The sequence below is a fragment of the Haliotis rubra genome, unplaced genomic scaffold, assembly GCF_003918875.1.
Source record: "Haliotis rubra isolate DU_JTF1 unplaced genomic scaffold, ASM391887v1 Scf35, whole genome shotgun sequence".
NCBI lineage: Eukaryota > Metazoa > Mollusca > Gastropoda > Lepetellida > Haliotidae > Haliotis > Haliotis rubra.
Window position 1 is genome coordinate 3,169,985 of NW_025767024.1, and position 18,409 is coordinate 3,188,393.

Below are 18,409 nucleotides of genomic sequence, written 5' to 3' on the forward strand. Positions count from 1 at the left end.
TTGTAAATGTTTGGTCATGTAGTTTTCAAATATATGCTATCGTTTGTCTGTCAGTTTGTCTTGGAAACGTATTTTTTCTTCACTGTATATATTTGTCTTGGGGGTGAAAAAAACAACAGTTCCAAAAAGAGTTCATAATTTTTCGCAGTTACAGAGTTCGTAGTTTTTTATCAACGTGGTTCGGGACAAGCGGGTTCTCAAATAAACCCTTCAAGCAAAATAACTAATGTGTAATAATAATTATTGCATCCTACAGCATAAGTGATTTATTACCGACATCATTTCATGGTGATTTACAGACGTCACTGTCGATGTAATGTGCAATGACGTCATAATAGATTATGACGTCACAGTAGCATTGTTGACATGTGAACACTATAAGGCTCTCGAGACGGGTTTCTTCATTTCAAAGCAAGCGTGATATTGCTGGAATATTGCAAAAAGCTGCGCAAAACTATATACTCACTAACACCCTTGTCCAATAAGACAGCAATAGTCCTGCTTGATCGAGAAAATATTATCGGGTCTGGGTCAGGCAAATCAGTGCCTGAAGGTTAAGCAACGACCCATGTCATCGGGAACAGTTTGATGCCCAAACAACCACGTCACAGATCCAAGACAACCAATCTCCACTGATGCAAAGCAATGCCCAAGTTGTTTATATTGCGTCAAACATTCCTTACCTGGATTACAAAAATATCCATACATTGTTAATATATATATGAACAAATAGTTATATGGTTTTGTTCAAGTTTATGCTATTTTTAATAATTAGCATTTTGTCACATCATTATTTTCCCTAATATCAATCGTACAACCACCCCCTTAAAATGTCTTCAGCAATCTATGTAGGTCCGAAAAGACGATTAATGGCCAATGCTCATGATGTCAATCACTGGATTATTCCCTTCCATAAACCCATATCTTAGCACCTCTACCAAACACGGATAGTGCTGAGGTCGCTTTCTCCCGGACTCGATGAAGCGTGGCGTTAAACGACAAACATAAAATAAACAAACAAATGATTCATAAAAGATACACACCGGTTGGAATATAATATCATAACACGTTTCAGTTTATAATTTACATGATATTAGGTATGCGTGCCACATCCATGTCAAGGTGAAGACAGAGCTAGAAATATATGTCCTATTGTCTCTCCGTGTCATCGAGTAATTTAGATGACAAGAAGGTATGCTTGACAAGCGCATCAATGAAATGTATATATGAGAAGTCATACGTGTAAAGGGTGAGGTCCAATGACAAGCCATGACATATACGTACCCCTTGGCATGTGTGGATTGTGATAGCGATTACCTGGGTCTCATCCTTAAACGCAATTTGACAGCATCTCGATTTTCAGCCAATGAGAAGCCACGACACAAGTGTCAGAGTCAATAAGCAACATGGCTGAAAACAGTAAAGGCGGAATACTAGCCAAGGCACAAAAACGACTTACTAGAACTAAAACAAAGGTGAGATTTTAATTTTCAGAATGCATAACCGATGTAGACTGTTTAGATGAGTAAGTATGGCAAGTTTCATGTTTAGAAACGGGTTCGATTTCGTGTAAATTCAACATGAATTTGACAGGTGGTGAACGAAAGTTCCCAACTTTGCAGCGGGACCGCGCTGAACATTCGTAAACAAACGGACCATGTGACGTTTGAGAAAGCTGTTCTAGGTTTTATGGTTTCGACTTTCCATTTAGTGTATGCTATCCCAAGTTTATCGTGTTTGATCGAAGTCGCATCCGTCGATAATGGGGACGGGGTGAATTTTCGCTTGAGAAAGCACGACACTTCGGAGACGGGTCATTTACTCGGAAAGGGGCGTGTCCTAGCGCAGCGTGGTCAACTTGAAGTGACTGGTGAGAGCCCGTCAAACTGCCATTGGGATTATCTTGTGGCGCTTTCATCTTTCCTGTCGTTTTATTTTCTTTTCTTTCCAGGATAGATGTGGATATAGTGCAATGAATGGTAGAGTGCAGAAACGTTATACAATAAGCTCACTGAACTTTAAGTTGTTATGTGATTTAGGCACACAGTAAGTCAAATTGTAATGGTCAATTTGTGTTCAGCACACCTGTCGCCAGTGAATGGTCTTTGTGCTAGCAGAGCCTCCAACAATGTCTCTGTTTATTAACATTTCATCATTCATTTCTATTCATTCGTCATAAGGTGATGTAACTTACCTGTATTATGCTGAATAATTTAACTCGGAACTAATGGTACCCAGATCTGACAGATAATTGCCATTACTTTGATTAAAAGAAATAGAAGCAATTGTTGTCGCCAACATATCATTGTATAATCTTGGAGACTTTTGTGTGGCATTCTTGAAATAAGAATTAACAAAGATTTTAAGTCAAACTGTTTGTGATTTATAAATGCAATATGCAAATTACAAAGTTATCTGTCTTTTTATGATAAGTGATTTTTTAAAAGCTTTATAATATATTTAATCATTAACCTCTTAAGATTTAAAAAGTAGTAGATTTTATGAGTAATTTTCATTCAAAATAATGAACATCAACTCTTGATACATATTATTTTTCAATATAATATCCATACCTCTGATGGAAATCGTGATATAAATATAACCTGCACACATTTTAAAAAATTATGCTCACAGGAATGATATTTTTGTCCTTTTGACATGATTGTGTAAATTTATTTTAATTCGGTTTTGATTTCTGTTGTGTCACATCAATGTTATGAAATAAGGAAGGATAAGGATAATCATGTCAATATCACTTCCTTGTCTTTCTGCCATGTCAGTCAATGACTCAATATGTCTTTAACTCATTTCATCATGCTTAAAATTATATAAATTATAAAAAGTCAAAATGAAATACATTGAAATACATAATTATTTTGATGTGGCCTTTTATAGTGACAACCTGATAATTACATGTACTTTTTCTTTAACAACATTTACCGAATAGGCAGAGAAAACTATCAATTCCCCATGTGAACAATAATGTGATTAAAATGCCTTAAGAATTATCTTTAGCCATGGGTGCTGTTGTACAAAGAAGACTTAGCGCGATGCCAGTTGTAAGTCTATGTTAAGATATGGGAGTTACAATCACCATAGTGCTACGATGGCTTTGCACAACTGCACCCTGGTCATTTAAGACAGTGACAGTTGGGTAGATTAGTGTTAAGTGGTATTTCTCCGGGAAGGTCTGGGTTTGAATCCCATCGTGAGTACAGTAGGTGGAGCCTGTGTCTGTTCTCCCTTTTCTTTGATGATTGATGTGTCCACATTAACAAAGGTGCCACTTTACACAGCTTTATCTTAACACTAACAGACTTAGAGGCTAGCATAGATCTGTATCAAAATATCAGTAAAAGTTTCCTGGTTGAAATTTCCAAGTTCATGTTCGGGAAAAAGTTAGCGTTGCGGAAGTCCCTTGCATTTCACTGCTGACAGAATCAATAAAGAAGAGGATATAAATATAGTAATAAAATGCTTGATTGTAAATTACTGCTTGACTGCCATGTTAAAATACAGAGTGTTCTGAATTAAGGAAAATATGATTTTTAAGAAAATCTCAAACTAGCAATTTTTCAATTTTCCTGTCAAAGGACTAAATTTTGTATTCAAGATAAAACCTTAAGCCCTGTCTATTTAACATTTTCCCTTAAAAACTCCCAGATAATCTTCTTTAATGATGAATTATTATATGTTGGATCATATTTATTTTTTCTACCATCAATTTTGAAAGTTTGTCGTCAGATTACAGGAGTCCTGACTAGCAAGGTTGCAGTGTAGCATCACTTGTGGTATACCTTGTTCTAATACTGCATCTAATGACTCAAATTACACATGATACCATTTGTGTCACTGTTAACTTAAAAGTAAAAGTTTAAATACTTTACATGCTTGTACATGGATGGTGATGAAATGTGAAAGAGAAGCTACGGAAACATGCTACAACATTTCTGTAAACTAAAACCTCATCCAATTGAAACAGATCAATATCAGGGACTCGAGAGGACTTGGTACAAATAGGTCCAATGGTGATAAAGATATTGATTAAACCATATGAGCTGTTGGTTTACTGTGTAAGAAATTAAGGCGTCCTTAGGTTGTTGAGCTTTGGTATAAAATTTGACTCGACAAACCCCTTAAAATTGCCATTAAAGTTCTGACAAGGTCCCAGGCTTCATGTTTAGCTTGACTAAAACATACTGTCGGGTCTATGTATTTGTATAATATGCTGAAACGAGACACTACATATTCTGTGATGTGTTTTGTGCAACACTATTTTGCAACTAATATAATGATTACACTATTTACGTTTAATTTATAGTTATATTTCATACCTCATTCACACTCACAGTGTATTAACTGCTTGATAAAGAAATATTGTTGGAACCTTACTTCAAGAATCTGTATGTAAATGAGAATGAGTACTTCTTTCCTGTGTATAACCATTTTTGCAGCTACATTTCAAAAACAAATTTCAATTTTTTTCGAGCTTTCAAAGAACAAACAGACTTGTATGCATGTTAAATTATGAGTGGTCTCTTTATTCTATATTTTCAGTATAAAAAAGAAAAAAATGTGCTTTTAAATTACAAAACGTGGAGTTGTTCTGGACCATATACCAGATTAGCTGGATTTGTATTGTTGTTTGTTTGAATTTGTGAAACTGTATGTAGATCATTTCATGGTGTACGATTGACTCAAAGGTATGTCAAACATTTCATGGTGTACGATTGACACAAAGGTATGTCAAACATTTCATGGTGTACAGTTAACACAAAGGTATGTCAAACATTTCATGGTGTACAGTTGACACAAAGGTATGTCAAACATTTCATGGTGTACAGTTAACACAAAGGTATGTCAAACATTTCATGGTGTACAGTTAACACAAAGGTATGTTAACACAAAGGTCAAACATTTCATGGTGTACAGTTAACACAAAGGTATGTCAAACATTTCATGGTGTACAGTTACACACAAAGGTATGTCAAACATTTCATGGTGTTATGTCAAACATTTCATGGTGTACAGTTAACACAAAGGTATGTCAAACATTTCATGGTGTACAGCGATTGACACAAAGGTATGTCAAACATTTCACAGTGTACAGTTAACACATTTTTCCTCTCCTGTTTTTAGACAATGTGTTGCTTCATATTGAGACTGGAATGAACCTAAATATACTCCACACCTGTGCATTAATAGTGCATTGTGGGTAGTTCCGACTCGGCAACAGGTGTTATTCTGTGTCACTGGCATATTTCTCCATGATGAGGAATTATTGATTTGTTGGCTAATTAGCAAACCTGCAGGCATTTTGTTTTTTGTTAATCATTCTGTCAGTCTTTCTGTTCTGTTTTTATGAAATTTTAGAAATGCATATTAAGAGGTATTCATGTTTATTTAAGTGGGCTTACAAATGTTTGCATCCTGTTTTTTCCTGAACAATTGAAGCTCCATCTTGTATAATTCTGTTTGGTGTATACGCTCAGATACTAATTGTAAATGTAATAATACTAAATATACTGAAAATGATGTAAAGGTTGATATTCAGTCAAATAATATTTAGTCAAATGATTCAACTACCCTTTTTGGATTGTGCAGGGTTTCGCCAGGTTCAGTATATGTCATCTTACTCACATACAAATTGAGAATGGTAGAAAGTAAACTGACTTTGCAAGACCTGTGGAATACCAATGTATGGCCATTTGAATCATTAATAAGCCAAACAGTAAATTGAAAATACAATAACATGTATGTATAACTGACACGCCTATTCTGGTGAGAAATATTCACAAAGTTTAAGTGTAAATAGTTGATTTTCTTTAATCTTACATTGAATTGCCCCATCCCTGATGGGCTAAAGGTCTCTAAGCATGTGTAGTGATATAATATGAAGTTCTTGGACAGTTGTTTTTAGTGAAGTGACGCGTTTAGACTCATGTCGTCAACTTTGGAGTGAGTGAGTGAGTATGGTTTTACGCCACTTTTAGCAATATTCCAGCAATATCACGGTGGAAGTCTAGGTGACCAGAAATGGGCTTCACACATTGTACCCATGTGGGGAATCAAACCCGGGTCTTCGGCATGACGAGCAAACGCTTTAACCACTGGGCTACCCCACCCCCCTCAGCTTTGGACCATGATGTTCAGGTCTCAGAATCTCCAATAATTCTCACTGCAAAATTAATTAAACAAAGTCTAGATTCATTACTGTGAATTACTTTGAACATTTTTTTAGAAGTGCATTTCATCCTAATTTCAATTGATGAAAAAGTTGTTTGAATGAATATTATTCCATAATTCATATGCATATATTTTATTGAGCATCAATGAACCTAACCCAGAGACATAATACACTTGTTGATCAATAACGTCAATATCATGTACATTTATCTGTCATAGTGGAATGTTGGTATAACTGCTTCATGTGTATTTCATGTCAGTTTCATGACCTGGCGTATATATAGATATTTACCCCAGGGCATTGACAGTCTTGTCCTATCAATGAGACTGACAACTGGCAACAGGAATATTTACTTATATGAACTTCGTCACAAGTGTTTGATAATTTTGTCAATGTAAACACTTGAGTCTGTTGAGATGTAGGAGAGATAACATTGTCATGTTAATTTCCTTTGCCTTTGATGAGTACTTGCTCCTGATTGGTCAGTTGGAAGTTTTAAATTGCAGGAACCACTTTATATTGAAACTGTTCACACAAGAGAATTTCTTTGTCAGTGTTAGTGGGAACTTTGAAATATCCTTAAAATTTCTTTTTCAGTAATTTACAAAATATATGTGTTGATAGTAGTTGTTAGGAAAACATGATGGAAAAGATGCTTATTTTATAGGTATCTAATAGTGAATGCCGTAATGATATGTAACGTTCAGGGATGGAAATAACTTTAAAATTGCTTATGTACTCCGGTACAGTGGCACATGTAAAAACACTTGCCCTGATAATTTTTCCACTATACCGCCCGTTTTCTTGTTGATTTTTTAAATAAACAACATAATTAACATTGTAAAGTCAACTGGACACCGGTACAGCGTGACATACAAATTTGCTAGCCCGACAGAAAAAAACACTGGACTGGGTGTCGGGCAATGGGTTATTTCCACCCCTGACTGTTGTATATTCAAGATTTTTTGACATTGAAAACAACAATGGGATGATGGGATTGAAATGTTACATTTGCATCTTTGCATTTTTGGTATAGTTTAAGGTACCGGTAACTGATGTTGATGTTACAGATAATGTATTTTGACGAGGGATGTTCATCGTTACATGTAACTATTGGGCGATGTAAACATGGCCTGTTGACAGTTGATGGGGTCTCCACCATTGCCGACAATTATGATTTTTTCTTTAGTTTGTTTAGTTCACACTTCCAGCTATGTAAGTGATGGAAGTTATCAAGCCAGATAATCCAGTGATTGACATCATGAACATTTGATCCCTACGATCTTCTTGCAGACAATTATAACTCCTTTCTTGTAGACAGTTATGAGGACAATTATTACTCTCAGCTTGTAGACAGTTAAGACTTGAGGACAATTATAACTCCTTTCTTGTAGACAGTTTTGACTTGAGGACAATTATAACTCCTTTCTTGTAGACAGTTATGAGTTGAGGACAATTATAACTCTCCTCTTGTAGACAGTTTTGACTTGAGGACAATTATAACTCCTTTCTTGTAGACAGTTATGAGTTGAGGACAATTATAACTCTCCTCTTGTAGACAGTTTTGACTTGAGGACAATTATAACTCTCCTCTTGTAGACAGTTTTGACTTGAGGACAATTATAACTCTCCTCTTGTAGACAGTTATGACTTGAGGACAATTATAACTCTCCTCTTGTAGACAGTTATGACTTGAGGACAATTATAACTCTCCTCTTGTAGACAGTTATGACTTGAGGATAATTATGACTCAGCTTGTAGACAGTTTTGACTGAGGACAATTATGACTCTCAGCTTGTAGACAGTTTTGACTGAGCACAATTATGACTCTCCTACTGTAGAGTCTCTTAATGTACACAGTAATGACCTTAAACTTACTGAGTTCAATTGTCATTCCTGCTAACATCAAATATGACTCCCCATCTGCAGACAATTATGACTCACTCAGGATAATTATCATCAGACTCTCACTGAGGACAATTACAACTGAACAGGGTGCGTCGGGGTAGCCTAGTGGTTAAAGCGTTCGCTCATCACGCCGAAGACCCGGGTTCGATTCCCCACATGGGTGCAATGTGTGAAGCCCATTTCTGGTGTCCCCCGCCATGATATTGCTGGAATATTGCTAAAAGCGGCGTAAAACCATACTCACTCACTACAACTGAGTAATTATTATACTACTGTTAATAATTATTACTGACTTTATGCAGACAATTGCGATAATTTTGTCATTGCAGACAATTTTAACCCATACTGAGGACAATTTTGATTCTCCAACTGTGGATGATTACATTTCATACAGCAGACGGTTATGACTCTCATTGCGGAAAATTATGACTCTTAAGACAATTATGACTCTCCAACATGAGATAGTGTCATGCTTTCATGTTTACGACCCTCAGTGTTTGCCTCCATGTCATTTATAGCACTCTTGTATATTTCTCAAGGGCTACATTTGAGCGATATCTTTAAGGGGCCAGTATGTCAAAATGATACACCAATGAATGACGTTTTTCTTATTGCATGAATGAAATTTGTGTTAACAAAGGACCCTTTGGATAAGACCCTGGTAATAAATCCATGCCCTTTTATATGACAATATGATAGGTGATATTAAACTTGTGTAGACATTGCAGCCACGTTGTGCTCTTAGGTATTGAATCTACAAATATTTGATCTCCCAGATGTATATATTTAAACTGTATCTGTTTGCTGTAGCCAACCTTTATGTTTGTTAAACATGACTATGAATTTTAACTGATGGGCTGAGCGAAAATCTCATTATATGGGTATATTTCAATTTAATATATTTGTAAATAATAACTATAACTTGTTATTAAAGCTGTGACGATATCGTGATACTTTATCTGACGATAAATATATCGGTTCTTTTGTTTGTATCGTGATATGTATTATTGACCTAAAAACTGTTAATGTTCACTAGAAATTGACGGTTATGTAAACATTTACACTGTTACTTGCTATCAAAATATACTTTTTTAAAGAAAATAACTAAAGATAGCATATCGTGATATGGATCGAATCGAATCGTATCGCTCCAAGATATCGCGATATGCATCATATTGTGACATTTCCGTATCGTCACACCTCTACTTGTTATATTATGTTTTCTTTATTCGGCTTGTTTTTTAATACTGTACTAAGCAGTAGTCCAGGACAGCAGTTATTAATAGAGAATGTTAATAATTAAAAGTACAGTTATCATTACCTTTCAGTAACCTGTATCGTATTGTCAGTATTGTCAGTGGTAAATATGTGTTAAATGGATGTAACAAAGGGATGTGAACTCAAGGAAATATTATTTTCAAGAATGATCAGCATAACCATTCTGTGAGCATCTGGAATACAGCTGTTTTTTGTGCCACTCTCAGCAATATTCCAGCTACATGATAACAGTCTGTAGAAAATCAATCCTTGACCAGACAATCCAGTGATTGACATCATGAGCACTCATCTATAGAACTGAGATACGAGGACATGCATCAACCAAGGCAGCAAATCTGACCACCCTGCCCTGTTGCCTCTTAAGACAAGCGGGGCAGCGTGTTAGCCTAGTGGTTCAAACAAACTTAAAGCGTTGGCTCATCACGCCGAAGGTCCGGGCTCGATTACCCACATGGGTACAATCTGTGAAGCCCATTTCTGGTGTTCCCAGACGCGATATTGCTGGAATATTGCTAAAAAGCGGCATAAAACCACTCACTCACTCACTCATGAACGAACGAATAACGAACGACAAGCATGGCTTGCTGAAGACCAGTTCTAACCTGGATTTACTTGAGTTCAGTTGAAATAGTGAACAATGCAACTAAATACTACAGTGTTCAAGTATAATCAACTTTCCCATGCTATGAACAGGGAACATGGAGACTGGGAACAGCTGGGCAGTTTCAATAAAAATACTCATAAAAATTCCACTGACTTAATGAAATGCTCCATAGAGCTGCAAACATTGATATTTCAGTTGAGTTATTACCTAGGGGTTTCAGTCAGTTGTAAGTCACATGACTGCCGAACCTCTACCAATTTCATTTGGAGGCTTATAATTACTTGACACTGTGACAATGACAAATAACTTCGTAAGTCATCATGGAATTCTCTCAAGTCCAGATATCATTATGAATCCATAAGGCGCTATACAAGGAATATAGTTATATGCTTTTTACAATTTTGAGTACTTCAGGGATTTACCTCGAGTCCTGTATTTGAGGGTCCCTGGGACCCACACTCTTAATTTTCAGGGGTCCTGGACAACAAAATGGGGGTCCCAGACACTTAACTATTATTATTGATACTGTTATTATATTGTGTATCATGATCATCACATTGTTACAGTAATTAAATTCCCAAAAATACCACAACCCAGCTAGTAGCAAATTCAGTGATAACTTATTGTCACTTGATTGGAATTCGTACAAAAACATTTGGACTTTTTCTGAGTCCTGTGGATGCGCTAATAAATTTTGTTGCGTCCATTGTCAATTTTTATGCGTAAAGGACGCAGGAATTCGCATCCTGTAAATCCCTGCTACTTATTTGGAGACCGCCTCTGTGGTGTAGTGGTTAGAGCGTCCGCCCGGACTTTTAAAACTTTTTTTATAGAAGTAAAGTACAAATTGGTAACTCATTTATCAATGTATAATTGTTTATTCAATAAAGGTTTCGGCCATCATGTCAACTTTCTCTATCAGAATAACCGATGTCTGTCGGTGCCGGGAAAAAACAATGGTATTTAAAGGCTTATTTCATTCATACTGCTTAACAAAATTAGGGTCAGCACCAGAATTCAAGGGTTGGTCAGGCAATTGGAACCACAACATTTTGTATTTTAGGCCTAATCTTGTTAATTTGCATGGCTGTCTGTGAAATTCTAGTCACTTGGACCGAGCCATCACATTGGTAATCACAACCATTTGAACATGAATTAGAAAACCTTGAACTTCAATTGTGATGTTTTGTGACATTCTGCAGTCTTAGGTCTGAGAATGAACATCTGAGAATGAAGTTTCTAGATAATTCCTGGTTGAAAACATTAACTGTCACATAAAACACATAGCTACAGACTGATACAGGAAAAATAACTCTCTTCTGGTTTGAGGTCAGTGAGGAGGTTAATTTCATGTTTAAGTATATATATGAAATGTGAGTAAACAATTTTTGAATGCCATTTAGAAATGAATACACAAAAAAACGAAACTTCTGTATTATGAAGAACACAATGTTTATGAGTGAGTGAGTTGAGTTTTACACTGCCTTTAGCATTAGCAATGTCACGATGGGGGACACCAGCAACGTGCTTCACACATTGTACCCATGTGGGATTCGAACCCTGGGCTTCGGCGTGACAAGCAAACGCTTTAACCACTAGACTACCCTACTGCTCCCTTCATCAGGTATAAACTATACAAAAAATATACTTTCAGAATTGAAAAAATAAATCCAACAAAGTTCAAGTCCAGTGGGGGTTTGTTCATCACGCAGAAGACCCGGGTTCGATTCCCCACATGGGTACAATGTGTGAAGCCCATTTCCGGTGTCCCTTGCTGTGATATTGCTGGAATATTGCTAAAAGCGACGTAAAACCATACTCACTCACTCTAGTCCAGTGAGAAGATACAAACATGAGTTTAACGAGTAAAGTTAATATTTTTATGGAAGGATAGTTGTGTTGCGTCTTTGACTCAGGGATGTATTCAACAAGCACCTTAACATTAGATTAAAGCAAGCCTATAGTTCACATTCTCGAAGTTTTCAGTTCTGTAAATATTCAGCACTAATGCTAGTTTCAGTTTGTTTGTTGCTTTTTTATTTTCTTTTATAGAAGCTAAAGGTCTGTCTATGATGTGGTTGAGAAGTACTCTTTAAACAGCTTAACATTCCACAGCATAATGCTGTCACCTTCTTATGAAAATCTTTGATGGTTCTTATTTTTCAAAAGGATCAAACAGCTGTTGTCAATCATCACAGTCAACAACTGGCTGTTGTACTGCAGGTTGAACAACCTCATCCCATCAGATCATCCGAATAGGTGCATTTACAATTTCATTTATGATGAGCAAAATCGCGCATGAAATTTCCATCTAAATTGCTATTTCATGCTATCCTGGCCTTTATGTACTTTCTTAAGAGATTATGAACAGTTCTGTGTTGACACACTTACGCCTCACATTGTCGCTTCAAACATAGACATAATTTTTGTTATCACGTTACTGGTTGATCCACTTCAATACAATCTGTTTTAAAACAGTTTTGAAGTATCATAGAAATTTTGATGTATTCTCGCTTTGAAGAATCCCTGTGGAGGATAGAAGATCAATGGATTCGGTGCATCACGTAGCAAGGTTTATTTCGGTTGTCGCTGCATGGGTGATAATCTGGCGAATATCTCAGTCATTACTCACTTCAATTAGGAAATGGACACGTGTGTATTTCACACAATTCTCCCAGCAATTCCATGTAATTAGCGTGCAGACTCTTACATAGGGGGTCAGTTTACGCTGCCCTTGACTGCCGCCTCTCTTGTGGCTCAGCTGGGATCATTATCTGCAGGTTCTTCTAGAATTTCAAGACTTTTTATGACAGAGTTGCATTATGTGATTGCAATATCGTAAATGTGAAACTTTTGTTGTACTTTTGAGGCTTCACATGTGTACAGATTTCGATGTAATAATGAAAATGTTTTATGAGATTGACAGATTGATTTCCTCTGTTACAATGGCTTTTGCATATTTAGGTTTATTATTATTTTAATGAAAGTGAATGAAATACACAATGCCATTTAAAATGTGGTCAAATGTAACACAAGGTTAGAGTGAGTGAGTGAGTGAGTAAGTATGGTTTTACGCTGCTTTTAGCAATATTCCAGCAATATCATGGCGGGGGACACCAGAAATGGGTTTCACATATTGTACCCATGTGGAGAATCGAACCCGGGTCTTTAGCGTGACGAGCCAACGCTTTAACCACTAGGCTACCCCACAGCCCACACAAGGGTAGATTTGGGATGTAACGAAAATGAAGCTTAACAAATGAAAGAAAAGTATAAAATATTTTTGCATTCAAACAATTTTTGTTTATCATTAAACCTTTGCAACTTTTTGATTAGGCATGTCAGAGAATCAGTAAATACACTGATTTGTCCCCAAATAAATCGCCCAGAAAACAAGAAATGGGAAATATAGGCAGTAGCAAAATATTATCCTTATTTTGTAAGTATACATGTTTCATTGTTTAAAAATAAAGGAGTTCAAAGAACCTGGAAACTTAAACTTCTGTGGTATTTTAAACTTTTGACCCCAAATTTTAGACTTTTAATTTTATGGTTATGACAAGGTCCTTTTGACTCTGTCATGCTTAATTTTGAATTTGATGATAATGTTTACATATCCTTGTATGTAGGCAATAAATATGATGATGGGTGTCTGTTACTCCAATTTGGAGTCTGGAACAGTCCCAAGTTCTATGTTTGTTTGCATGGGTCTCTGGAGACTGATTCTCACCAGGATCTTCATGGGTCCTGTAGTCCGATTGACTTCATTTGAGACCGATGAATTGCTCACTAACACAAAATCTAACAAATGCAACAAAATCAAACTTTGCACAGTCACATGAAATCGACTATCTGTATAATATTCAAGTCTAGATAAGCAGTCAGAATGTCAACAACCAGTTCTTATTTTCATAATCTAGAAATAATGATATAAACTGAAAACAGTCCCATAGAAGCTAATGCAAGTCTTATTTTTACTTTGAAGGGTTTCGTTGATACTTATACAGCCTGTACATAGTATTAACACATATGATTTAGAAAAATACAAGTCACTCGATGAATTCCAGTCTCCTCACACCCTATCCCACCCTTTCCCAACTGAGTTACCTATTGCACCATCTTTCTCCCCTAATGCAGGTCTTGTCTTTACTTGGGGCGGTGGGGTGGCCTAATGGTTAAAGCGTTGGCTCGTCACGCAGAAGACCCGGGTTCGATTCCCCACATGGGTAGGTGTGAAGCCCATTTCTGGTGTCCGCAGGCCTGATATTGCTGGACTTTTGCTAAATGCGGCGTAAAACCATACTCACTCACTCACTCACTCCGAGTCCAGTCTCCTCATACCTTATCCCCCCCTCTCTCCCCTCCCCACTACAGACTGTATATATGTAAATACTGATCTGAATTCTATGGCTGTGTATTGACATATATTTATCTGTATTTATCTGTATATCTAATGTAGGGATGACCTACATAGAAGATGTGAGTCATGGAGCATTAACATAGCAGGCGTAATGAACTTGCTTGGGTTCAAATTATTAATTATCCATTTGGCTTTCTAAGGTCAGTGTCCTATAGGTCTGTGTTAGTGTAGGGGGGAGGATAATTTGATAATGAAGTGGTTCAAGGAACAGCATATTAGGAATATTTGCTATGCTTACTCAACGTTTGTTTATCCTTTATAACCCGTTTATAACACAAAAGTAATATGCTAGAATAAGAATATACTGGGATATTAAATGTGAATTTAATGATATATGAAGATGTGTGTTTCCAAAGTGTCTGAATCATCAGATCTGTTGATAATATGTAATGTATATCATTATGATGCACAGGTTAGACTTCCAGTCAGTCATGACTGATGTGTATTGCTGTCCGTGTCAGTAGGTATTGAATATATATACCATATTGATTGGTGTATATTGGTGCCAATAGTATGGATGGATGGATGTCTATTGGTGTATATTGTTGCCAATAGGATGGATGGATGGATGTTTTGTCCATTAGTGAGTGGATGGATGGATGTCCATTGGTGTATATTGTTGCCAATAGGATGGATGGATGTTTTGTCCATTAGTGAGTGGATGGATGGATGGATGGATGTCCGTTGGTGTATATTGTTGCCAATAGGATGGATGGATGGATGTTTTGTCCATTAGTGAGTGGATGGATGGATGTCCATTGGTGTATATTGTTGCCAATAGGATGGATGGATGGATGTTTTGTCCAGTAGTGAGTGGATGGATGGATGGATGGATGTCCATTGGTGTATATTGTTGCCAATAGGATGGATGGATGTATGTTTTGTCCATTAGTGAGTGGATGGATGGATGTCCATTGGTGTATATTGTTGCCAGTAGGATGGATGGATGGATGTTTTGTCCATTAGTGAGTGGATGGATGGATGTCCATTGGTGTATATTGTTGCCAATAGGATGGATGGATGGATGGATGTTTTGTTCAGTAGTGAGTGGATGGATGTCCATTGGTGTATATTGTTGCCAATAGGATGGATGGATGGATGTCATGCCATGTCGGTGAGTATTTCTTTCAGTGTCATTACGCATTGCGTCTAAATCATGCCCATTGATTACTGTCAGTGCCTGGAGTCATTATAGCTCTATCATATCTATTGGTGTCTCAGAAGGCATTACATATATTTCATGTTACTATCATGTTCATTGATGTGAAGAGGCACCGGTCACCCTGTTGTCCCAATCTCTGCAATTTGCACCCCTTGTCACCGAAACTGAGGATCCTGGGTTCCAGTTCCTGATTCCTTCCCCTCCCCGATCATGTTTCCAGGTTACTCCGCACCGTATATGTGCTCGGGGTTCCACTAACCCGATGTATGATTCAGATCTGCATTCCTGTCATGCCAAGCTGACAGCCTGTGATATAACTGATGCATTGTACAAAGCACATATCCCAACTCACTCAGTCACTCATTTGGTGTGTATTACTGTCAGTAGGCATTTCATCTATGTCATGTCAATATCAAGTGGCAAGTGACAAGGTGTTTTTGCATTTGTGGCCTCATGGCCCATAGTGCTAAGTTTCATAAATCATCATACAGATATATTGATATACAATGCAAAACTACTTAACATGAGGGGCGGAGGGGGAGCCTAGTTGTTAAAGCGTTCGCTCATCATGCCGAAGACCCGGGTTCGATTCCCCATTTGTGTACAATGTGTGAAGCCAATTTCTCGTGTCCCTCGCTGTGATATTGCTGGAATATTGCTAAAAGCGGCGTAAAACCATACTCACTCACTCACTACATAACATGAAACATTTCTTTTGAGGAACAATGATATTTTCTTTATAAGAACAGAATATTGTGACAGCTGTGTTGTTGCATCCTTTGTGAACACATAAACCTCAACCCGTTTTGGGGAGTTAAACATTCTTCTTTATTCAGAGTGAGTGTTACATGGCCCCAAACTCACAATGCACAACAAAACTGGAGTTTTCTCCCTTTTACATCATAAAAAACGGAAAAGTAACTTACTTAACCGAGCAAAACTTGTGTATTCCAGTAAGAAATGCTCATGACGGGTTGACATATCCATCACAATATGTTGTTGACATTAACACATGATTAATAAGACAAATGTATCACGGAATGGATTGTTATAGTATGGTGGTACAAACAGTCCTCTTCATGTCTTATAATGAGCACATAACAGAAGGAAATGAAATTTATCTTCAAATTCATGTCAATATCATGTCCACTGGGATGTATAGTCATCAGTAATATGTCTATGTATTATGTAAAAATCATACTAATATCAAGTCAATTGGGGTTGATAACTGTCAGTATTATGTTTATGTATCATGCAAATATCATGTCAATTGATATGTATAACTGTCAGTATTATCATATGTCTATGTTACATGTTAATATCATGTTAATTTCAAGCCAATTGGGGTTTATAACTGTGAGTATTATGTTTATGTATCATGCGAATGTCATGGTAATATCATGTCAATTTGGGTGTATAGCCGTCAATAATATGTTTATGTGTCATGTTAATATCATGCTAATATCATGCCAATATGGGTGTATAACTGTGTATAACTGTCAGTATTATGTTTATGTATCATGCGAATGTCATGGTAATATCATGTCAATTTGGGTGTATAACCGTCAATAATATATTTATGTGTCATGTTAATATCATGCCAATATGGGTGTATAACTGTCAGAATTATGTTAAGTATCATGTTAATATCATGTGAATTGAGGTTTATAACTGTCAGTATTATGTCTATGTTTCATGTTAATATCATGTCCATTAAGATATTTCAGTTCTATGTAGTATGTCTATGCATCATATGAATATGATGTTAATATCATGTCCATATCACCACCCTCAGCTGGTTATATTTCCTGCTGTTATCCAACCTTTGTGTAATAGTTTGTCACACTGGGATAACTGATTTAATCACTGCTTACATCAGCATTACATTACAGTTAGGAGCGCGGCATCGTGCACCCACGTCTTTACAGTGCAAGCAACGGTGACTGTGCTTTCAAAGGCACCCAGTGTGAAATTAAAAATACATAGCATGAGAAGAGCATATCCAACAGATGTTTAAAAAAATATGGAAATAAACAGGAGTGTATTTCATGATCAAGAAGAGCAGAGCTACATACAATAGGTATTTTAACAGACAAGGTGTTGGAGACTACCACAACAAACTTTACATTTGGTTAATTTTTGGTTTATGTTTGCTTCAAATTAAAGTTATTTTACAGGATTATGGAAATGTACAGGAGCCTGATTTGTTTTCAAATGACAGAATTTTACGACTTTATTGTCATACAAAATAGTGTTGGGAATTGGTTAAAATCTCATAATTGATGATTGGTTCATTACAAGCGATCAGTCATTGAAAATAATTGATTAGCGTCATTTATCAAGTTTTCCCGGTTATGTTTGTTAATGCACAAAAATTAAAGAAAAAACATACAGTTCTTTTGGGGTTTTTTTTCAAATTGCACAAAATGCATTTTGCAAACTTCACATCTTTAAATGATGACTAGTATGTTAGGAACATAAAATTCCTTTAAGTCTTTAAGATAAATTCAATCATGACTTGGAACGAGATGGTAGCCCTTATGAAATCTAACAGACAAAGCCAACCTTGTGAAAAATATTTTTAATGCAAACCAGTGTTTGTGTTAGATTATGAGAAAGCATGATCGAATGCTTGGTCCTTCAGTCACAGCGACCAATCTTCAATTATTTCAGTTAATCGGACCACCACTGATACAAGAAAGTAACAATTTTGTGGTTTCAGTCCATGTTGAGGGTTTTCCAAAGCTGTAACATGATATTATCTCTTGACATGTTTGTAGTTCCTATGGTCCTATGCAGATACTACATGACACACTTATTCCGTCACTCAACTAACTGATGCCAAGACAT

The 18,409-nt window shown here is 36.5% G+C and overlaps 1 protein-coding gene and 1 long non-coding RNA gene across 2 annotated transcripts in view; both read left to right on the top strand.

Moving 5' to 3' along the window:
- Positions 1-1,405: 1,405 nt before the first annotated feature.
- LOC124285019 (myc box-dependent-interacting protein 1-like) overlaps positions 1,406-18,409 on the top strand; it is a 67,680-nt gene continuing 50,676 nt past the window's right edge. Inside the window, 1 exon segment of the mRNA XM_046721162.1 lies at positions 1,406-1,475. Within this exon segment, the coding sequence (XP_046577118.1) occupies positions 1,407-1,475 (69 nt within the window). The 5' untranslated portion in view covers position 1,406.
- LOC124285020 lies at positions 4,527-4,968 on the top strand. The gene is made up of 3 exons (XR_006900703.1): positions 4,527-4,703; positions 4,742-4,893; positions 4,944-4,968. It is a non-coding gene; the product is annotated as an uncharacterized LOC124285020 (long non-coding RNA).